The sequence below is a fragment of the Silurus aristotelis genome (genome assembly GCF_946808225.1).
Source record: "Silurus aristotelis genome assembly, chromosome: 1".
In the NCBI taxonomy this organism is placed as follows: Eukaryota; Metazoa; Chordata; class Actinopteri; order Siluriformes; family Siluridae; genus Silurus; species Silurus aristotelis.
Genome location: NC_139574.1, coordinates 32,059,327 through 32,083,536, shown reverse-complemented (window position 1 = coordinate 32,083,536; position 24,210 = coordinate 32,059,327). Strand labels below are relative to the sequence as shown.

The following is a 24,210-nucleotide window of genomic DNA, read 5'->3' as shown; positions in this document are numbered from 1 at the left end:
GTGTGTGTGTGTGTGTGTGTGTGTGTGTGTGTGTGTGTGTGTGTGTGTGTGTGTGTGTGTGTGTGTGTGTGTGTGTGGCCACCTGTGGAGCCTCTAACACCACCTGTACCAGTGCAAGCGGGAAGTGCTGCTACTTCATGCTGGTGCAAATGTAACAAAACACACATACACATGTATTTGAGCACACACGCTGACACACAAGTTTTATTTTAATGTGTAATCTTAAACATATATACAGCAAATGTTAAATTCCTCTAATTATGCAAAATATTTATGCAAAAAAAAAAAAAATGTGTCAAGGATATTGATCTTATTTACAAATGACAAAATATGAGGAAAAAAAGAAACATGCTTAAACAAAATCTTATTATATAAATTAAACAAAAATAGGAAAAATTATAAAATGATTTGAGAAAGAAAATGAACAAGCCATGATCTGCAGCTATTAAACTCTACAATATCCTGCGTTATTGATCGCCACAATTTGACACTTTGACTCATAAGTCGTGTAAAGAGCTGTAATGTTGCCTGGAAAGAGGAGGAGGCCGTGCTTTTTTACCTGCCCTGGGCTTCCCTACAGGCCTTTAGAGACAAAACAGTATGTAATGTTAATCAAATTGCATTATATGTGTCTGAAACAGTCAATAACAAAGATTATTTAAAGCTTTCAGATTAATTAAACTGGGGCTGAATCACAATGATAAATGTTTATTTGTGTGTATGTACTTTTGTCTATATATATATATATTTATCTTATTTTACATTACAGGAAGAAAAAGCTACCTGGTACAATGGCAGTAATTCCTTGGTTGCCGCAAAGAATTCAGTTTATTCATCCTTCTCTGTGAAAAAAAAAGCCTCCTTGAGCTACTTTTATGGCTTTATTATTCTGTTTGATCATTGACTTATTTATAAATTTTTTGCTCACCTTCATCCGTTTGTTCCTTTTGTAAATCACTACAATGATGATGACAAGGCCAATCAAGACTACAATTGACACTGCGATAGCAACCCAGATCCATATTTGCATACCCAAAAAACTCTTGTGCCATATGCTGTTTTTGTTCATCTTCAAATTATTTTCTAAAGTAGAAGTAGGTGTTGCGCGCACGCGCACGCGCACACACACACACACACACACACACACACACACACACACACACACACACACACACACACACACACACACACACACACACACACACACACACACACCAAAAAGTAAGCATTGCTTGGCCAGTTTTTGTTCATTCTGAAAAGATTTTTAGGAAGGCAGTATAATCTCATGCAAGAATTGTAAGAATCATTTGGATGAAAAGTTAGACTTAGGCTGAGACCACTACCTTTGCATACAAAACTCATCCTAAATGGAGAACTTTTAGGAATTTGGAGTATGGTGTTCAGAAAGCATCATATTGTTCTCACCTGAATCAAAACCTTCTCTTTTTAAAACTGTCAGGTGCAACTTTTCACTCATCGAATTTCCACCTTCAAACTCCAGAGTGCACACGTACACACCAGTATCGGCTCGCGTCACCTGACAAAATATTAAACAATTTTATCCATATTTACATAATGACATAGAGGCACATGTTTTATAATGATGGATGATGAAGAACTGAATACATTTCCATAGTGATCAGGGGCATATCTATAATTTAGAGTCAGATTTAAATACAATAAACGTTTTCTGGGTTTTTACCTTTTTCAGTATCACACTAAAGTTTGCAATCAGCTCCTGGTCACTGAAGGTGACTCTATCACTGACACCAGTGCGATTCCACTTGACAGTGTTTGCTGTACTTATTAACAAAGGGAAGTGAACCTCAGATGGGGGCTCACGCTTCCAAAGGCCCCCCTTGATAGGCAGCCTGTTTTTGCCAGATAGTAAACATGCAAGCTCTACAGTGTCCCGTTCAGAAACCGTCACTTCCCCTGAGGTTATTACAGGACCTAAAGAAAGTAGACTGTTAGTCGTATTAACAAAAGAATCACCAAACATTGTATTGCACAGTGTTTAGAAGTCCTGTAAACAACTTTGCCTATCAAATTAGGATTCATATGTGTAACATGGAAGAGACATGAGAATATATTTTAGCAAACATACCAACAACTTTGATCTCCATGGTTATATTTATCCGAAATAACCCTTTCTCATCTCTGATCATGCAGGTCCAGGTTCCATCATTATCTGTGGTCACGGATTTAACTTTCACCTCTTTAACGTTGCTATATAATATGGAATTTGGGTTGAACCACTGGAATGTGTGTTTATTTGGAGTAGAGCCAGTAGCAACATCACAGCTCAGTTTTGTTCCACTGTTATACAGCACTGTAGATGGGTTTGCTTGTGCTGAGAAGGGGAAAAAAAAAAAGAAAAAGAAGAAGAAGAAGAAGAAGAAGAACAGAAGAAGAAGAAGAAGAAGAAGAGAGAAATGGGAAAGAAGAAGCTGATATTGTCATGCAGAGATGTTAGTTATAACTACACACAAGGACAGAGCATACTTTAGTAACTGTACTTCATTGCTATTGTACATGAGTGTATTTCACTTCATTAGCAAATATACTGGAACTGATTAGTATTCTAAGGTTCAAAACTAAAAAATAAATAAATAAATAAAACAGTATGCAAATACAATGTATTCTCTCTCTCTCTCTCTCTCTTTACACACACACACACACACACACACACACACACACACACATATATATATATATATATATACGTCTGTCAGAATGAACATGTGAAATTCATTTAATGACATCCTTTCTTTACTTTTCTTTACTAAAATTTTTATTCACTAAACATTTGTTTTGCAGCTTGAAGTCTCAAATCAAGCACTAAAATCCGCCATGAGCACACATCTGGCAATTAAAACCGTCCGTGTGGAAACATAGCAAATGTTCCGTTTGGTGTCCTGATGATTTATGTCATTTAAAACACCATAATTATTTTAAAACATTTACAAGAATTTTTTGTCTTCATGCAAAATTCATTGTATGTTGATCATGGTTTCACTAATACTACATAGACAAGATAGAGCATGTGTTAGAGTTAATCGTGAGTTAACTCATGACAATCAATATTTAATCATCGCGATTAAATATTTGAATCAATCGACAGCCCTTGTTAAAATACCGCATCATTTTTATACACTGTGTATAACGGTTGCAGTCCGTCTCACCTGATGCCAAAAAGAGTTTGTACTCAGTTGTTTTGCACGTGTAGACTCCAAAGTCTTCGCTCACCAATGAGGAGATCTGCAACGTGGTCCTGTCAATCCGGGCCCTCGAAGCAGTTTGCAAATTACCTTCAAAATGAAACCGTTCACACCATCACACAACCACATGCAGCAAGAGACCATGTAAGGAAAACATGTTTGTGTTGGTGTAAGTTTAATGCTTACTGTGCGACAGTTATAAAGGAAACGTGAATAAAAGCATTTTAATACCTCTGCGCATTAATCCTGTTTTAGCTTTGGAGAGCAGTAGCTGATTGTTCAGTTTCCACTCAATTTCTTGGTTCGTGTTTGGATCCTTGCAATCCATTTTTACTTCATCTCCAGTTTTTTTATAAATGACTTCACAGCTTCCGGTGGTAACAAAAAAAGCTGCAACAAAGACAGACTTTTAATTGAGTTAAAGTATATTGTCACATCATTAAGTTAAGTATGAACTCATGTGTACTGATGAATATTTTTACTCACCAAAGGTGATCCAAACGATGCATTTTGATCTTAACATTTCTGCTCATATCTTTAAAAGTAAAAAAAAAATAAAACACTAAGCAATAAAGAGATATAGATATATAAATATTTTTTTTGTTTAGTTTTTTTTCCCCAGATTGTAATCTAAATATCAAAAAAATGAGGCTGCAAAAGCCATTTCCGTTTATAACTCTTTCTGGTTTGCTTTTCTGTGCAGCGTTCGAACCATGTGCATGAGAAGCTTCTCATTTCGGCAAGCATAAATAGCAATATTATTATGAATTTAAATTCAAATATAAAATATATATTTTTATTGTTAAATATACTTAACATACAAACATACTTAAATAAAGCTTTAGTACATAGTTAAACAAGCACATCTACAGAGACCATTATTTAAAATGTATTATTGATAGACTTTTCCGAAGTACTGTGCAGAATTGTAGCTATTGCTGATGCGATATTTATTACACTATAATTACCACAAAAATAATGAATGATTTAATGATAGTTACATATCACACGTCAAAAGACAAAATGTTATTTTTTAACAATGATACTTTCTCAACACTACAGAGAGAAATGATAAATTACAAAGAGAAATAATGTTGCAATAACACTGTAGTAAGCAGTAACTAGTTACTCGAAATTTTCCTATAGATATATCAAAACTGCAACTCCTATATATATATATATATATATATATATATATATATATATATATATATATATATATATATATATATATATATATATATATATTTTTTTTTTTTTTTTTTTTTTTTTTTTTTCATATTTAAAAGTTTCCACAATAGATTTTCCCTCAAACTGCTCAGTGCACCTTAAATGTATATATATATATTTTTTTTTATTTAAATAGTGCAATCACATTTAAATAATGCAAAAGGAAAGGAACAATGTGTAATCATGTGTTTAAAACTTGACAAACAGAATCTTTTAAACGTATAACAATATCAAATTTTACAATTCACGTTAAATTTACATTCTCCTGTTTTCATTTTCTGATTAGGATTATTATTATCATTATTATAAACATTTACAATGCAAAAACACTGCCTATAAAAAAAAGACTTATAATAAAATTTCATTCACTAAATTAATGTATATCTTTTTCTCACCTAAATTTGTTTTTTGTTTTTAATTTCTTAATTTAATACCTTTTTTTTTTTTTACTTTTGAGAATTTTTTCACTCACAGACAATAACCAAAAAAAAAAAAAAAAAAAAAAAAGAGGGTTTGACTGACAGAAACTAACAATCCGTTAAGGAATTGTTTTGTATTGAGATTAAAAGCATAAATGTGATATTTTGTGATACTTACATGAGAGTTGAGAAGCCGGTGTGTGCTCACTGCTCTGTTCAGTAAAGTAGGTTCGTGTAGATTTGTGAGCAGCTGTTTACAGCAGCAGAGGAGGAGAAATGACAAGGAAGACAAAGAGAATAAGAACAGAACGGAAGAGAGAGAATTAAGAGCTTGAGACAAAGTTGTTGAGGAAAGGTCTATGGCACGTTATAGCTCTTCAGTACTTGTGTCTTTTTAGGAATGAGGAATAGAAACAAGCACAGTCTGTTACTGGAAATCACAATTCATCTTGTTTGCTTGTGTTTAGGCCCATAATCATTAAAAACACTGTAGCTTCCAAGAGTGCAGGAAATGCCTATTACAGTTTCACAGTAAACATCAGATTCATGATACACTATTAAGTTTTATTGAAAATATTAAGTAATAATTTCATAATATAATTTATCAGATATTTTTAAGCCTACAATCTTTCTTAACATAGCAACCAAAATTCTTAAACTTAAAAATACTACTTCAAATACAAAAAATATACTATAGACTATACAGGTGCACCTCAATAAATTAGAACATCATGAAAAAGGTTTATTTCAGTAATTCTACTCAAATGGTGAAACTCATCTATCAAATAAATTCAATGCACACAGATTGAAGTAGTTAAAGTCTTTGATTATTTTAATTGTGATGATTTTGCCTCACATTTAACAAAAACCCAACAAAAAAAATCAAAACTGAACTGGCCTTCTAGAAAGTATGTTCTGTATATGTAATCAATACTTAAAAGGAGCTCCTTTTGCTTTCATTACTGCCTCAATTCAGCGTGGCATGGAGGTGATCAGTCTGTGGCACTGCTGAGGTGATATGGAAGCCCAGGTTTCTTTGACAGTGGACTTCAGCTCATCAAAGAAATTTCCCCACTGTGGAACAAATAAAGGTATACCTTAACTTATCTGCTTTTTTTGGCCTCATGATTCTCATTTTCCTCTTGACAATATGCCATAGATTCTCTATGGTGTTTAGGTCTGGTGGGTTTGCTGGCCAGTCAAGCACACGATCATCATGGTCATTTAACCAACTTTTGGTGCTTTTGACAGTGTGGGCAGGTCCCAAATCCTGCTGGAAAATGAAATCAGCATCTTTAAAAAGCTGCTCAGCAGAGTGAAGCATCAAGTGCTCTAAAATCTTTGGAAACTTAACACTGGACTTCTAACAACTTGGGCTATGAGCTTTTCCACCCTTCCTCCAGACTCTAGGACCTTGGTTTCCAAATAAAATACAAAACTTGCTCTCATCTGAAAAGAGGACTTTGGACCACTGGGCAACAGTCCAGTTCTTCTTCTCTTTAGCCCAGGTCTGTGGTTCAGGAGTGGCTTAACAATAGGAATAAATCAACTGTAGCCAAATTCCTTACGTCTGTGTGTGGTGGCTCTTGATGCCTTGCCCCCCAGCCTCAGTGCATTCCTTGTGAAGTTCACCCAAATTCATGAATCGATTTTGCTTGACAAGCTTTAAGGCTGCAGTTCTCTCAGGTGGTTGTGCATCTTTTCCTTCCACACTTTTTCCTTTCACTCACCTTTGTTTACATGCTTGGATACAGCACTCTGTGAACAGCAGCTTCTTCAGCAAAGTCTTTTGTGTCTTACCCTCCATGTGAAAGGTGTCAATATTTGTCTTCTGGACAACTGTCAGATCAGCAGTTTTCCCCATGAATGTGTAGCCTGAACCAGACTGAGAGACCATTTTAAAGGCTCAGGAAACCTTTGCAGGTGTTTTTGAGTTGATTAGCTGATTGGCATGTCATATGCAATTTTTATGAGAAATGTGAGCCAAAATCATCACAATTAAAAGAACCAAAAGACTTAAACTACTTCAGTCTGTGTGCATTGAATTTACATAAGTTCCACAATTTGAGTTGAATTACTGAAATAAATAAACTTTTCCACAATGTTCTAATTTATTGAGATGCACCGGTATATACAATTTTAAATACATATATCTTAGGTAGAAAATGTACCTAAACCTGAATAAAAACATGTACATAATTCCATTGAATAACTCCAGACAAGACTTTACTGGCAAAGAGACATCTTTTATTTCCATTTTTTTCAAAGCAGAAAGAACAAAACTAATTGATTTCCCCAAAAAAGGAGAAAAAGAAACCCTTCAGCTATCAGGCTTGCAACACATGACAGCACAACCTGTTTGGCTTGGTTTTGCATCTAGTTTTTCTTTTTTTTTTCTTTTTTTCTTCAGTGTGTACCCTTTTATGTTAGAATCATGTCCTGTAGTGATCTACGTCCTTCTTGGAGAAACCTTGTTTATTTGTAGCAGATGGGAGAAAACCAACAACAACAACAACAAGAACCAAAAAAAAAAAAAAAAAAAAAAAAAAAAGGTAGAGCCTAGCTCTAGAAGCAATAACTGCACAATAACCATCACAAAGCCAGGGGAGGGGGATAGAGAAAGAGAGAGAAACCGAGAGTGGGAGAGAGAGAAAGAGGTCACTTGTGCTATCAGTGAGTCCTGCAGCACTGCTCACTCCACTGGGACCCTCCACTGGCTGGTCGGATGCAGTATAAAAGGAAGAAGTGCTTGAATTGCTCAAACAAAAACCTGTGTCAGTTCAGAAGCTTGAGAATGCCCCCCCTCCCCCTCGCATCCCTCAGCAGCTAAGACAACGTGTGTGTGTGTGCGTGTGTAAATTAAGTCTTCTACTCCGCCTTTCTCCTGTAAAAGTACAGGTAGCCCAGGTCCTTCGGGGGTTTCTCAGAGGCGCACACTTTTTGATCATTAAAGATTACCCATCTACGAAAGAAAAGAGAAAAAGTCATCAATTTGCATTGTCCAAAAACGTGCCATTAGAAGAGTACGGAACTACATCGCGTCACTTACTGTTGGTCCTTTTTGATGTGGCAGACGTAGTGGCCACACATTGTGCTCGCGCCCATGTGACTGATAAAAGCAAACAGCTCGTACTCTGCAGGACAAAACCCAGAGGTGAAAGAAGTGCATTAAAAATACTTAGTAGCCAAGTATGAAGCTTTTAATGGTATCTGGTCAGGAGCAAATGAGCAAAAATGAAACAAGTGCACGTGTGAGACTCTCCTGTGCCAAACTGATCAGTCTGAGGTAAAGCTAGAATTCAATTCAGCACAGGTCTGGATACATAACAGTTTCTACAGAAAAAACTCTTTACATACACGCCTTAAACATGGAAGGAAATCATAGGAAAATAGCTATCCCATGTACAAACATTTATCATACATTTTTTGTTTTAATTTTTTTTTTGCGCAGGAGTGTATATTGTGTCAAAAAGAGGGGGAAACAAAAAAATAATAAATGCACCACCACCAAATGAGAAGAAAAAAAAAAACATAAAATCTACTCACTTCCCGGTCCGTCACGAACGCGTGGTCCGGGCGGAGCATCTCGGCTGGCTTCACTGACACCCTCTGAGCGACCGCCCTCAGACACCTCCATAGACTCCAGATCATCCAGGTGGGAGAAGATCCAGTCCACTGCCCTCTCAAGAATATTACTCTGCACACAACCATTTTTATTACACATTTACTACAAGAGCAGAAACACACTGTCAACGCTTTGAAATCAAGATTACAATCAAGATTACAGAATTATAGTAGTTTATGCGGACTGCTGCAAGGTTTGATGTGATAAACTTTATTTCTCGCAATTGCGAAAAACAAACTCGCCATTGCGAAAGAAACAAGTCGTAATTGTGGGGGAAAAAAGTCAAAATTGGGCAAAAAAAAAGAAAAAAAAATGTACAAAGGACACTAAATCTGTTCTGATATACAAACTTAGCTATAACTGAGCCACAAGCTGACTAACATATATCCAAGTTTCATTTCTATAGTACGCAAGCACGCACACATTATAACTTGACAACCGACTTTCCACTCTTCATCCTCTTAATCACTGCTCTCACTTCCTCCTTACTAATCCTAATATTACCGACCCCAATACTGTTTCACCAACCGCTTTCTTCTTATGCTCTCCTGCACTTCCTCATTCCACCACCACGTCTCTGTCTTCCTTTCTATTTCCAGATGTCACACCAAGTACCTGTCTAGCTGTCTAGCTGTAGTTGCCCAATCGTTCACACCTCTTCACTACCTGACAGCAGAATTTGCTGCTGTCAGCTAGCAGTTTTGTTCTGTTGTTCCTTACTGTAATTTGTATTTTGTCTAGACAGAGTTTGCTCAGTCTTACTTAAATGCCTCTGAGGTGAATTACTCTGTAAATCAGTAGGTCAACTAAGTGTGTACATACTTCTCTCTGCAAACAAAGCCTGAAAGCTAAACAAATTAGAACATGTAATTAATTGTAATCACTGTCTAGAGTGCTTACCGTAGCCTTGAGAGCACGTGAGGCTTGATCTCGGCTAAAGCCCATGGAGACGATGGTGGCCAGGTGCTCTTCTGACAGGCTTTCGGTGGGTGTGGATCCAAGAGCAGAACTAGAGCCTGGTAACACCAAGGGAGCAGCAAAATCTGCAGCCAATCAAGGAGGAAACAATCGGAGAAATGAGACAGGTCAGGAAAAGCTGGAGTAAGGCTTTATCAGCTTGCCATGTTTGATACACATTTACCTGCATCGTCCATATGCCCCATAACCCAGTTCATGGCAGCATCGATGCCAGTGTTTCCTGTGTAATACACTGCCTTCCTGCAAGCCTCGAGAGGAAAGCCCATCTCACACAGCTGAGACACTGTGGACTCATCCAACACAGGAGCTGAAAGACACAAACAGAAGTTCCTATAGAGACTTAAGATATAATAGCGCACACGATGAATTAATGGACTGCAACGTAACTGAAGCCACAATAACAAAAAAAAATTTATGTTTAAAAAATACACCTCTGTTAAGTGTATTGTAAAATAAGCAATACATCATTTATATGAACAATGTTTTAAAAGCAAAACTACCAAATAATAAAAAAATAAAAATAAAAAAAATTGTGTAGTACAAATATTGGTGTCTATAATAAACAATTAATTAAATACTAATTGTAGACATCATATATATATATATATATATACAGTGAGGAAAATAAGTATTTGAACACCCTGCTATTTTGCAAGTTCTCCCACTTAGAAATCATGGAGGGGTCTGAAATTGTCATCGTAGGTGCATGTCCACTGTGAGAGACATAATCTAAAAAAAAAAATCCAGAAATCACAATATATGATTTTTAAACTATTTATTTGTATGATACAGCTGCAAATAAGTATTTAAACACCTGTCTATCAGCTAGAATTCTGACCCTTAAAGACCTGTTAGTCTGCCTTTAAAATGTCCACCTCCACTACATTTATTATCCTAAATTAGATGCACCTGTTTGAGGTCGTTAGCTGCATAAAGACACCTGTCCACCCCATACAATCAGTAAGAATCCAACTACTAACATGGCCAAGACCAAAGAGCTGTCCAAAGACACTAGAGACAAAATTGTACATCTCCACAAGGCTGGAAAGGGCTACGGGGAAATTGCCAAGCAGCTTGGTGAAAAAAGGTCCACTGTTGGAGCAATGATTGGAAAATGGAAGAAGGTAAACATGACTGTCAGTCTCCCTCGGACTGGGGCTTCATGCAAGATCTCACCTCGTGGGGTCTCAATGATCCTAAGGAAGGTGAGAAAGCAGCCCAGAACTACACAGGAGGAGCTGGTCAATGACCTGAAAAGAGCTGGGACCACCGTTTCCAAGGTTACTGTTGGTAATACACTAAGACGTCATGGTTTGAAATCATGCATGGCACGGAAGGTTCCCCTGCTTAAACCAGCACATGTCCAGGCACGTCTTAAGTTTGCCAATGACCATTTGGATAATCCAGAGGAGTCATGGGAGAAAGTCATGTGGTCAGATGAGACCAAAATAGAACTTTTGGGTCATAATTCCACTAAACGTGTTTGGAGGAAGAAGAATGAGGAGTACCATCCCAAGAACACCATCCCCACTGTGAAGCATGGGGGTGGTAGCATCATGCTTTGGGGGTGTTTTTCTGCACATGGGACAGGGTGACTGCACTGTATTAAGGAGAGGATGACCGGGGCCATGTATTGCGAGATTTTGGGGAACAACCTCCTTCCCTCAGTTAGAGCATTGAAGATGGGTCGAGGCTGGGTCTTCCAACATGACAATGACCCGAAGCACACAGCCAGGATAACCAAGGAGTGGCTCTGTAAAAAGCATATCAAGGTTCTGGCATGGCCTAGCCAGTCTCCAGACCTAAACCCAATAGAGAATCTTTGGAGGGAGCTCAAACTCCGTGTTTCTCAGCGACTGGCCAGAAACCTGACTGATCTAGAGAAGATCTGTGTGTAGGAGTGGGCCAAAATCCCTCCTGCAGTGTGTGCAAACCTGGTGAAAAATTACAGGAAACGTTTGAACTCTGTAATTGCAAACAAAGGCTACTGTACCAAATATTAACATTGACTTTCTCAGGTGTTCAATTACTTATTTGCAGCTGTATCATACAAATAAATAGTTAAAAAAAATCATACATTGTGAATTCTGGATTTTTTTTTTAGATTATGTCTCTCACAGTGGACATGCACCTACGATGACAATTTCAGACCCCTCCATGATTTCTAAGTACTTATTTTCCTCACTGTATATATATACATACATACATACATACATACATATATATATATTATACAGTGTTGGGCAGTAACGTGTTACCGATAACGCGTTACTTTTGACAGTAACTAATGCTGTAATGCGTTACTTTTAAAAATGAAGTAAGTTTGTTACCGTTACCGTATGGTGCGTTACCCGTTACTTTTTTAAATGAATAAATTTGGGCTGAAGTGTAGACTACAGTCTAACCTGCTTACAGCAGCTTCGCATTGTAGGATTGGTGGATTACCCTCTGTATACACGAAGAAGACGCACTTCATTTATTCAGGTCTGTGCGGCAGTAATGGCGAGTCGAGGCGAGAGCAAGACGAGTTTCTCAAAGTGGAAATATGCTCATTATTTCACTTTAGTTGAGTATAAAGACAAAAAATTTTAAATTGAATGTAAACTGTGTCTTTCTGGTTCGAAGCTCGTATCTACTGCGATAAACAGCAACTCCAATCTGTTGAAGCTCCTCCAGGAACAGTAAAAATTACTTTGTGTTTAAGTCAGTTTTGTGTTTGTAGACCATAACGCATAAAAGGGCATTAATGGGAACATTAAAAAACGTTCTTTAAAAAAGTAACTAAAAAGTTACTTTTAACAGTAACGCATTACTTTTTGGTGTAAGTAATCAACAAAGTAATTGAGTTACTTTTTGAATGAAGTAACGAGTAACTGTAACTAGTTACTATTTTTCAGTAACGAGCACAACACTGTGTATATATATATATATATATATATATATATATATATATATATATATATATATATATATATATATATATATATATATATATATATATTATTATTATTATTATTATTATTATATATAAAATATACTGTATTTTCCAGACTATAAGCCGCTACTTTTTCCCCACGCTTTGAACCCTGCTGCTTAAACAACGAAGTGGCTAATGTATGGATTTTTCCTGGATTTTTCCCCGGTTTCACAAGCTTTTCAAGCTAAAAACACTGAGCCCCATAACATTAGACCAATGAAATTGCCGAACGGGTTCAGGTTAACCAATGAAACTCTTTATATTAAATCAGATGCGCTCCCACTGAATTGAGCCGCACCACATCATAAATATGGATGATGTTCCTCTGACGTTTGATCTGCCGCTCACTCGGACTGTCTACAGGAAATGCAAATCATTCATCACGCTGAAAACACCCGGGCATGAAAACACACACTTCACCTGTGTTCTGAGCTGCACGGCATCGGGAGAAAAACTTCACCGATGGTGATTTTTAAACGCACGACGATGCCAAAAGATAAACTCCTGAGAGAAATTGTTGTGAAAGGAAGGAGGAAGACAGTGAACAATGACTTTCTTGGTAGGCTACTGTTTAGATACAAGCCGTTGTAACAGACACTGTCTTTCATTAAAGCCTGTGTAAAGTTCATTAGTTTCAGTGTAGGCACCTGCAGCTTATAGACAGGTGCAGCTTATTTATGTTCAAAATAAAAGTCTAAATAAAATTCAGTGAATGCGGCTTATATTTGGGTGCGCTTTATAGTCCGGAAATTACGGTATTTATATCATATATAGATGTGCTAAAAAACATTTATTTTAGGACAGCTAAAATGGTTGTGTTTTTTTAGATTAAAGAAATAAGCAGTAAGCAAAGAATGAAAGAAGAGTGAAAAAAAGCGAGATGGACGAGGAAGCAAGGGAAAGAGACAGACAGACTGACACAGCAGTGGGGAATAGAGAGAGTCGTCCTCCTCGTTGCCGTGGGAACCCAGGATACCTTTGACCTCCACATCAGGGGTCATGAGAGGGGGTGGGGCCACCTCTGGAAGAAGCTCCTCTCCAGGTTGCTGTCCGGTTGCCAGAAGATCACTCAAGTCCAGTGTATCAGGAACATCTATGCTAACATCTGGCAGAAACAATAGAATTATCAATTAAAAGAGTTATTAAAAACCAATAGGGAAAAAAGCAGAAATGCTCATTTCATGTTTGAATGTGGTTTGAAAAAAAAATCTAATCTAAAAGTATCTGAAACAATATATTAATAAAAATCAGACATATTATTATGGCAGCATCCTCTAAAAACAATGGAACTGAATGAAGCTAAGTAAATATTTACCCAGTTTTTTAGGGACCCAGTCCAGGCCAAAAGTAAATTTCTTGATTTGGATGACAAGGTAATCAGGGAATGAAGCAAAGCGTGTGGTCCTGCAATCCAGAAAAGACAAGAAGTGCTCAGCCACTAGTCTGCATTTACCCGTTTTATCATCAATATCTTGCTTTAGCGTCCAGGGAGAAATAAAGAAGAGTGTAAACGTGACTCACTTGGTGGCAGTGGTCTTGCCCTGCACCGCAGAGCTCCAGAAGTCTGTGAGTGTCTCCGGCTCACTGAGAGCGTTCATGCAAACTTTGAATGGGATTTGAGCTCGAGGTGCACAGGGAGGTGGGTTTCCAGATGACTCCGCCTCTTCCCGCAGACGCTCGGCCTCCTGTAGCTCTTCTGAAGGAGAAGGAAAAAAGAAAGGCTGAGTTTTATGCAATCAAAGAAAAATACGTTTAAGACAACAGAACAACAATATAAAGTCCAATGAGATAAAATGGACGAGTGAAAGCTCTCGCTTGATTCCTACACGTTTAGCTACAGCAGCAATTCATCGGTGGCAGGAAACATGTTTGCAGTCGATCGATATTTATTCTGAAACGCCAACACATTCTGATCAGACAGATTAGAGGACTGTCGAGTTATTTGAAGCGGAATCATTCGGTTCTCTGTAGGAACGCGATGAATATAACTGGAAAATGCAATCAAACGACAGATCTTTAGTTATATGGTTTGTTTTTTTATATTTTATGCCATGTTGCTTAGTCACAAGTATACTATTGGTTTACTGATTATAATAATGACTTTAATCTGAGTTTTGTGGTTCCTCAGATCAAGCAATTTCACAATCCTCTCACCTGTGTTTGTGGCCTGGTCCATAGGCACAGGCAGCTGAACGATATAATCCACTCTCTGTGTATATTTGGCCTTCTGAGACTGCTGGCACACAATCTTTTCCTCCACCAGGAAGCGGAAAGCTTCAGACGGGTTTGGGCCAGACCTGCAGTTCCTCTGTGAGAGGGATGGAGGGAGTGAATGAGCGAGAGAAAGGGAAAAAAAAAAAAAAAAAAAAAAAAAAAAAAGAAGGTAGACAAGTGAGGGAGAAGAGACATTGTTTACCTCCACCATGTTTATGAAGTGAAGAAAAAACTCCTGAGCGTCTTGTTGTCGATTAGTAGAAAATTCAGCGTGGCCCCGACCAACGAGGGCTTTGAACATGCGTGGTGCAATGCCCACCTGATCTCCCTGGAAGAAGATCGATAGGGAACAAATCACAAACAATAAGCTGTACAGTTATACAACAGTCATTTTCTTTGCATGATTTATTGCAAATAAGGGGCACAAAAGTGCATAATTCTTCTGCAGAACCAGTTTTTTTGGTGCAATGTGAGTGTTCCAGTGATTAATAAATGCTCTGATTGCTCTAGAATAATATAATTCTAAAGGTTTCTTTTGACTCATGGCTCGCCTTTGTAGGAAAAATAAAAATCCACCCTGTAACAACAACTTAGAACGAGCAGTCAAAGCTGCCGTCATGGAAAATAAATCCGGTTTTCATTTCAGCCACATTGTGGTAATTTGCCTTACTGGATTTGTCATATGCTCACAAAACACAAAAGACATACACAAAAGATATCAAAGTCAAAGATGATACATTCAAACAAAAACAGGTCTGTCCTACCCTGGGTTCAGGGGACGCACTGGGGTCATCGCCTGGGTCTGGAGCGGGCTTCGAGTGTTCTCCTGAGAGCAAACCATGGCCCAGTTTTGCTCTGTGAGCCAAAGAGAAGAGAACGTTCATGAGAAAAAGGAATATGACCAGTTCCAGGCTGTGATATGCAGATTTGAATACAATCAAACAGAAGCTCATTCTTTCTCTAGTTTGCTCTCCTGCTATGCAGCTCTCCTGCAGCCTCTTCTGGTGAATTAAAGTATTACAGCAAATTAACATGCCAGGTTCATTTTTAAACAGGTGGAATTTACTTACACTTGTGTCTTAAAGTCTTGACTGGGATCACTTGGAGCTTCATCCAGGATCTTGTCAATGCTGGACACATACCTATTAAACCAAGTTAAAGAGCTACACTGTAAAGCACATTCTCTTTATCTCATTTAACAGTTACGACTTAGAAGAAAGAAAAAAAAAATCTGTGAGAAACTAAAGTTTTGTTTTGATGCTAACGTAAATGCGGCTAAATCTTTTCCACCCGATCACGGCAGTGTGGGCGTATCAGATCAAGTATTGATTGGCAGTGATGTCTCCTCAGTAAAAGAGCTGACAAAAAGTGATGGAAAAAAAAAAAAAGAAGAAGAGGACGGCAAAGCGTAATGTTTCGCGCAACACTTTTGGTCTTACCATAACTGGGTGGGTGTATTTCACATGTATTTCGAAATGTATGCAATTTGCAAAAACAGATTTTGGGGTTTTTTTGGTGGACGCTTTGCGATTTTCCACATGTATCAGTTACATTAAATTCAGAGAATTGTTCATTTCTATTTGCAACCGTTTATACGTTGAAATAAAATGGCAGGTTATAGTGAGAGATAAACGACGCTGTAACACAAGCTGAGAGGTACTGACTTTTCCTGGAAGTCGGGGATGGTGAAGAGCACTTGCATGACCGAGTTGAGGTAGCAGCTATTGCCCAGGTTCTTCATACCCGTAAGACCAGGACCCCAGAGAGGCCTCAGTGTGGTGCCAGACTCCTGGATCACCTCCCACTCACCCACACGCTGATTCACAGCAATCTCTAATTCAGTCATAGTGTGTTCTGTCTGCAACAGACAAAGACAGACACACAGAGACGGGGAGAAATAAGCCATTTCTATTTAAACAACTCACAAAAGTATCGTTGTTAAAAAATTTAAAAAATCACATGTGTGTTCAATAACGTGACTCACCTTCTCCATGGTCATCATATCAATGCCAAAGTGTCTGAGATGCTCTGCTAGCTTAGAATCCAAAACCATGTCGTCCTCATCATATGAGTAAACATCTAAAAAAAAATAAAAAATTGGCCTCGTGATGCACAATACAACACACCTACAGTCCTAATCAGAGGCCAGTTTTTCCATCAACAAAAGCTGAAAGCTTTGTTTCACCTCCAAAACTTCTTTCATATATTGACACGTATAAAACTTTTTATTTACAGCGAAATGTAACCACAATGTAGAAGTAATTATTATTAAACGTTCTGGAGTTGTATCTCCACTGGTCAGAAAAAAAGCCTGATTATTTACATTTTGCATATTTAATGATCTAGTATTTCCATGAAACAATATCTTGCTCTGTTTTTTAAGAATTAAATGCTGAGTTTATTCCACAGTGCAATTAACTTTCATCAGCTTCATTAGCTTTCATTGCTGTCACACTGAACTGTAATCTTCATTAACATTTAAGCGCAGGCATAAACAGTACTGGGGTATATTCAGAGTAAGTTTATACACATAAAGAACCCTTCTGTGTATTTCTTTATTAGCTCATTGTTTCCGTCCAACTGCTTCAATGTTAACACATTGACTTCTGATACAAATTAAGCATTATTACTTACACAGCAATGCCCTATTTAAAAAAACAACAACAACACTGTGTATTGTATTAAATTAAACTGCATTTCAGTAACTTTACATACAACTACTTCATTTCTAGTCCATGACTTATCAACCATGTCAGAACAATTGATTTTACAAGGTCTAATGCTATAAATGTATAGAATATAGATGGCAGGTGTGTTGTAATGAGATGTACCCGCTCCGTCAGGTGTGATGGTGCCCAGTTTGACGGCCAGCGGGTAGCCTGTCTCCTGGAAGTGCTGAAGAGCATGGTTATTTCCACCCGAACCGTCAAAATATCTCCGCCCACACAGCACCTTGCCATCCGTCAAGTTCATCCACAGGTTCTCCTGCAGTTCACACACCTCACACTTCCACCCACTGACCAATCAGATAAAAGTAACAAACAATTAGAGTGCTTACGCAGTTTCCTTCAACTACACAACTATGGTGTAACGTGCTGAATGGACTTTGTCACTGTATAATTGTTTTCTGTCTATAAATAAATCCCTATGTGAGAGCATGTGCTTAAGCTGTTTCAGTTTTGTGTGTGTGTGTGTGTGTGTGTGTGTGTGTATACCTAGGAGGAATTTTGAGTCCATTGTCAAGCTGCTTGAGTTCAGCTGCATGTTTGGACTCCTGTCTCACTTCTCCATCCCACTGCTGCACCTGCAGAGCTTGTGATACAGAATCTGCAGCCAGCAACCCCGCCATTGACAGCGACACCTGAATGCATGCACACACAAAAACAACACTGCTACTTAAAATGAACACCACCGGGTGACTTCTGCCTACTAAAAGAAATGAAAGTATCTTCTACACATTCTAATAATTGTCTTTAAAATCTAAATGAAATACAAAAAAGAATTTACGCATACATTAATGCATTAATTTCATTAATTCAAAATCACTTAATAATTATAAATCATTTAAAAACTCGGAACGGCTGAATGATCGAATATTCAGGAGACTTAAGCAACTGTTACTGAATGCCTGGAGGCTTTTTTTTTTGCATTAAGCAAATTCATCACTCAAAACAAAATAAGAATGCTCCCAATCATACCCGCTCTCTCACTACATCTGGCATAGTAGCCAGGTCCTCTGATGTCACTTCCTGTCTGTCTGGGAAAAGAACAACCTTGACTTCTTCCTCATACTGCTCCTGATCCACGTCAAATCCGCCCTCAATCCCTGAAACACACAGTCGTACAGCAAAAGAAAAAATCGTAAATGCCGTACATCAATAATTGTAAATAAATAATCGATTTTTCCACAAAAAAACAAAAACAAAAAAAAAACAATGCCTTTTATGCCAATAAACAAATTTTTTTCTATTTGGTGTTAGTAACCCAGCAAACTATGTATAGGATAGCGGCTGAAAGGATCCGCTGCCATTACAAGAGCGGCCTCTAGAGGCGAATCACTGGTGCCACGTGCTGTTTGTTTTTATGCCGTACATCAGACTGTGCGCTGCACAAAGTGCACTATATTATACTGTATTTATTAATTATAATTTATACATTGTTATTTAAACAATGATATTTATTAATATAATCAATACTTTAATATATATTTCATTTAGCATTTATTTTTTTATTTTTTTATTTATAAATTTCAGTAATAATTTACTGAAAAATTTTTTTATCCAGTATTCATATAACAAATTGGTTAATTAATCAGTTACCAGCAAGTACAATCCAGCCTACCTATTGGTATCGGTAAAATCCAGTATCAGTTGCACTCTAGTGGTTATAACAAATTACCCAGGCATTGGGTGCCACAGGACTGGGTTTCACACAGTCAGCATTTTAGTGCTGAAAACTAATCAGTTTGATCAACAGAGAGCCGAAACTTGTCCTCGACGCCGCAGTGTTCAACATTATTCAGGCTTAGGCTTACCTATAGCCAGGCGAGTGGGTTTCTTCTTGGGAGGATCTCCTGACCCAGTACTGCCATCATCCTCTTTCTGGGGGGGGAAAAAACACACATATCAGAGGATTTTTTTATATATACAGTGTAAATTTAAAAAAATGTAAATCAAAACAAGAGAGAAACAGAAGATGATTTTAGAAAAAGATAGAGTGCTCTTCTGGCCTTTGTAAAATACTCGTCTGTACTTATTCACATTTTGGGGGTCAAAGAGGCGCTCATACACAAGCTTGGGGTCAGGGAGGGGAATCAATTCCTAATTAATCAATTCCTTATTAAAGAGAGAAAAGGCGTGGCAGAAGATCAGAAACTGTACAGTGAGAGCTCCTACATTTCATAGCACTGGGTGTGTCTCATATATGTAGTGGAGGATAGTGGAATATAATGTGCACTACATAATAAAATGTAATATCTATATGGACCATGGATTGTTATGCATGACCACTAAATTCACTGAGATCTTTGGCTTTATAATTTTTTTTTATAGGACAAAAAGCACAAGCCCTATATAACTACAGGTTGGTTAGACCAGGATTGTACTGCTTTAAAGCAATAATTGTGCTACAGTAAGCATTAATAAAGAATAATAAATATAAAATTATAATCACAGCTAGTTTCTGTCAACACAAAAATAAATAAGAACTAAAGCCAAATAAAGGTCTCGATAAGCTAAATGATCATGTAATAATTAGTGTTTAGTCTTACAGGTGGGGTAAGAGATACATGAGAGAGATGAGTGTGTGTGGGGGAGAGGGAAAAAGATCCCAGGATGACCAGTAGCAAAAGCACTTTGTGGTGCTAAAGCCACCGTTACACTATACACTGATATTTCTACAGGCAGAACCACGGAGAGCAGCACAAACTACTTAGATTAGACGCGTCAGTGCTGTGCTTATAGGTTACGCAAGGATCAGCACATGTACACGCCCAATAAAATGAATCCTTATTACATGATGTACAAAAGAGATGCATTCTCTCTCATTATCTGCAAAAGATGGGGAAAGAAAGTCCTTTAATTTGGTTTGAAAATCAGGATGTCTGCAATTATCCATATTTTCTATGCTTTTTGACGATGCAGCACTGCTCCACGCTCACCATAAAAACGCTTAGCATAGAGAGCGAGATGCACACGCTCGTTATTTGTAGGTGTCTGTATTTTGATACCTAATATACACACGCCCTGTGTATCCCGCTGTTCCTCAGAGCACTCCAAATACATTTCGGCTCTAAGGGAAACACGTTCGATGCTCAGTTTGAAAATCTCTGAACCCTTAATGGCATGGGGACATGAAGATCTGTGCAAGATTTGTTAAGGACACTGTTAAGGACACTGACTGTTAAGGACACTTGACTGTTAAGGACACTTGACTGTTAAGGACACTGTCGGACACTGACTGTTAAGGACACTGTCGGACACTGACTGTTAAGGACACTGTTCTTCATGCTCAATGTACTTTCACGTGGGTACTGCAGACAGCTGAACATTCTTTCTCCAAACACTATGATGGGCATGTAATGATTTATATCCTCAATATCAAACCAAACGTCACCCAGATGGAGATCAAGGATCCACCTCAAAGCTGTTTTCCCGTATCAACGTGTCCTCCGGTTTTCTCGTTCGGAATCTGAATGTGGATTTGCGTAAAGATCCGTCATGGCGATGTATATTGTTAAAAGCAGTCATTTACCTGGATGTGAGGCTTGAGCGTGCGCTTGATGTGCAGGTAAGCTCTCTGCCCGGTCCGGGCGTGATGACGCTCCACAAAGCGACTCCCCAAGCCCAGGAAAGAGTTCATGCAGACGTACAGGCCTCCGTCGCTTTCCTGAACGATAAGGACAAGAGATGTTAATAATAGCCTTTAGAGACAACCGTGAGAAGTTTGGAAGCATTGTTTCTGAGAGACACATGCATTTTCCTTTTGCTTATATGCAAAAGCTTTTACTTTGACCAAACAAACATATAAAATGTACAGATGCTGGTACAAAAAAAAAAAAAGCGATAAACAGTTTACAATAACAGCTTTACACGCTCTTGGAATCTGGACAGTTTGAAAAACTTGCCAAATGTGTTCCTCACTTGTAGGATATTTCTCCCCGACCTTGTGATCCAGTTCATCCCAGAGAAGTTCAATGTGATGACTCAGCAGGTTGTTCCATGATAGAGAACACTCCAACCAAGTGTTTGCTCTCTAAATAACACTAACAGAGTTTGGACGTATGCTTCAGATCATTGTCTTGTATAAGCTGCAATCCAGGACGAACTGCATGGTGTTTAATTATGGGATGGTAGCCATGTTGGTTCCTTTCAATAAGTCTCCAATCTTCTCTGCTCCAAAACAACCCCAAACCATTAAGCTTCCACCTCCATGTTTGACTGTGGCGGTGAGACAGTCTGCTAACATCTTCTCCCCTGTTCTTCATCTTACATAAGTTCTTCTGTTAGAGCCACAAACACAAACACAACCATGGACTCATCGGTCCAAATGGTCATTAACTGTCCAATTCCTGTGCGTTTCTGTTATTTAATCATTTGTTCCAAACAGATTCACTAGTATGTTTCTCTCAAAAACCATAAGACCAGCTCTGAGTGTCCAAACCGAGTATCACACTGTATGGTCATGAATGATTCTGTTTATTATTGCATTGTTTGGAGAGTTTTACTGTTTGACCAGTAAAATACAAAATTCACTCGTGAAAACTCCATTCATGGGCCCATGTTTTAAACTTTACTGTATTTTGCTGTTTGTAGGGGGGAGGGGGAAACAAAGCAGGCAAAAGGTTAATAGGAAGAGAGGAATATTAAGAGGGGAATAGGGAATATGAAGAGAGGATATAGGAATGGGGAGAGGGAATAAGAAGAGAGTGGAAAGCAGGAACAGGGAGAGGGTAATATGAAAAAGGGAATAAGGAGAAAAAAGAGGGGGAATATGGAAATAAGCAAAGGGGGAATGGAGAGAAGGACGAGTTAGAAAATGGAGAAGGAAGAGGGGGTATATGGGAATAAGAAGAGGGAGAATGGGGAAAAGGAAGAGGGAGAAATAGAGAAGGAAGAGGGGAATATAGTGAAGGAAGAAGGGGGAATAGGGGAATAGGGAGTAGGAAGAGGGGAATATGGGGATAGGAAGAAGGAAATGGGGAAATAAAAAAAAGGAAGTAGGGGAATAGGAAAAAAGAAACAGGGGAATGGAATGAAGGGAGTATGGGAATAAAAAGAAGGGAGCAGGGGAAGAAGAAGAAGAAGGGAGCAGGGGAAGAAGAAGAAGAAGAAGGGAGCAGGGGAAGAAGAAGAAGAAGAAGGGAGCAGGGGGATATGAAGAAGGGGGATATGACGAAGGGATCAGAGGGATAGGGGGATATGACGAAGGGATCAGAGGGATAGGAAGAAGAAGAAGGGAGCAGGGGGATAGGAAGAAGGGAGCAGGGGGATAGGAAGAAGGGAGCAGGGGGATAGGAAGAAGGGAGCAGGGGGATAGGAAGAAGGGAGCAGGGGGATAGGAAGAAGGGAGCAGGGGGATAGGAAGAAGGGAGCAGGGAGAAAGGCAGCACTACGGAAACAATTGTGATGCTGACCGATCATTACTCAGCGAACTTAGCCCGCTAGCTAACAGTGCTAGTGTTGCGGTAATGTTAGCTATCTTTCCTGTTACTCACAGCAGAGATCTGCTGAAGTAATATATAGTTTTTTATTAGGAATCCAGTGCTCTAATGCAGTATGAGGTGTTAAGTAAATAACATATAACTCAGGGTTTCTTTACAGTAAATCAATGCCGTATACTAAGTTCTGAATGAAGCTAGCTAAACTAGCCGTTATGCTAACATGGGAATCGGAGCATCATTAGCAAAAAAAAAAACAAAAAAAAAAAAACAGTTTTATCTGTACGGGGTTCTGGTTTTGATTGTGCAGAATGTGTAGTTATCTGGTTATTTGTGTTCAGGGTGAAGAGAGAGAGAGAGAGGGAGTGTGTGTGTGTGCGCGCGCGTGCAGTAAAAGGCTCACCGGAGAGGCGAATGACAGCGCACACTCATCTTTATGAACGCGGTCTCCGGGCCTCGGCACACGAATAGTGGACAACACCGACATCAGAACCTCGCTGACCTCCGCCATGTCTCGCTAAGTCTGTCGCTTTTTCGCGTACTCGTCCCGTCTTCCTTTTTTTCTTTTTTTTCTTCTTTTTTTTGCTCCCACACCACAACACTCCAAACCCAAAATACCAGCGCGGTGACAGCTCCGCTTACTCCCTTTCTCTTTCCGCTTCGCTCAACCAACTCCTGCTTCTAGCGCCACCCAGTGCATTGGTTCGGGTCTGCAAGTTGTTGTTTTTAACTCACACCCAAATTCAGGAAAATCTCGCCTCCTGAACCATAATTGGTCAGAATAGGCCAGAGCGAAAATTATCAACCAATTAAAACACCTGACGCAGTAGTTCCGTCACAGGTTGTCGGAAAACAGGTGGGAAACGCGAGGTGGCACTGGCGGTTACCGTAATGTATCGTGAATTAGCGGTTTAGTTTCCGCGTTTTGGATAGATTGTAATTTGTCACGTGGTCAAACTGCACACGATTACGTTTATTTATTTATTTTTATCACAATATATACTTTAAAAAGTTTTGCGATTTTATTTCATCCAATGTGTACTTCAGAAGTTTGATTTAATGCCAAGCAGCATTTTAATGATTGCACGTTGTAATTAATCTGTTGACCAAAATTTTATGCGCATATATTCTATAAATGACGGCCGCTTGACTACAACAAGGCCTTCTTGCGCGTGTGTGTTTTGTTTTAGAGTGGATCTCCATCAGAGTGGAGAGATCAGCATATGGTTTATTTGCTGGGGAAAAACCAGGCATTATTGCTTTGTGATTAGTTATGTGCATGCAAGTTGAAACCTGCCATTTATATGGATATGTCTATAAGCGCTTATAACAGCTGCGCGGTGTTATTATACAGACTGTAAAATCTGTAACACTTTGAATCACGCACA

At 38.5% G+C, this 24,210-nt stretch overlaps 2 protein-coding genes across 5 annotated transcripts; both read right to left on the bottom strand.

Moving 5' to 3' along the window:
* Window positions 1-176: 176 nt before the first annotated feature.
* Window positions 177-5,189, bottom strand: LOC310716651 (uncharacterized protein). Of its 3 annotated transcripts, none has more exons than XM_083523935.1 (10): window positions 5,049-5,189; window positions 3,708-3,749; window positions 3,453-3,611; window positions 3,186-3,311; window positions 2,108-2,353; window positions 1,703-1,953; window positions 1,426-1,537; window positions 929-1,083; window positions 784-842; window positions 177-582 (listed from the first exon to the last, which is right to left on the bottom strand). In XM_083523935.1, exons 2-10 carry the CDS (start codon window positions 3,742-3,744, stop codon window positions 498-500), a joined length of 1,230 nt encoding a protein of 409 aa, XP_083380061.1. In that variant the 5' UTR covers window positions 3,745-3,749; window positions 5,049-5,189; the 3' UTR covers window positions 177-497. The 3 variants fall into 3 exon arrangements, with proteins under 3 accessions (XP_083380061.1, XP_083380060.1, XP_083380062.1); XM_083523934.1 differs by having other exon boundaries at window positions 3,708-3,756; window positions 5,049-5,187; XM_083523936.1 differs by having other exon boundaries at window positions 1,438-1,537; window positions 3,708-3,756; window positions 5,049-5,187.
* A 1,906-nt stretch (window positions 5,190-7,095) lies between these two features.
* Window positions 7,096-24,001, bottom strand: usp5 (ubiquitin specific peptidase 5 (isopeptidase T)). 2 transcript variants are annotated; one of them, XM_083564723.1, is made up of 20 exons: window positions 23,226-24,001; window positions 20,917-21,051; window positions 19,199-19,265; window positions 18,363-18,490; window positions 17,880-18,025; window positions 17,496-17,680; window positions 16,649-16,743; window positions 16,329-16,522; window positions 15,735-15,806; window positions 15,429-15,519; window positions 14,867-14,992; window positions 14,605-14,758; window positions 13,972-14,146; window positions 13,766-13,854; window positions 13,370-13,555; window positions 9,637-9,780; window positions 9,396-9,538; window positions 8,417-8,567; window positions 7,920-8,004; window positions 7,096-7,832 (listed from the first exon to the last, which is right to left on the bottom strand). In XM_083564723.1, the coding sequence occupies exons 1-20, from the start codon at window positions 23,331-23,333 to the stop codon at window positions 7,739-7,741; spliced, it is 2,568 nt and encodes an 855-aa protein (XP_083420849.1). In that variant the 5' UTR covers window positions 23,334-24,001; the 3' UTR covers window positions 7,096-7,738. The 2 variants fall into 2 exon arrangements, with proteins under 2 accessions (XP_083420849.1, XP_083420850.1); XM_083564724.1 differs by having other exon boundaries at window positions 13,427-13,555; window positions 23,226-23,523.
* Window positions 24,002-24,210: the final 209 nt, after the last annotated feature.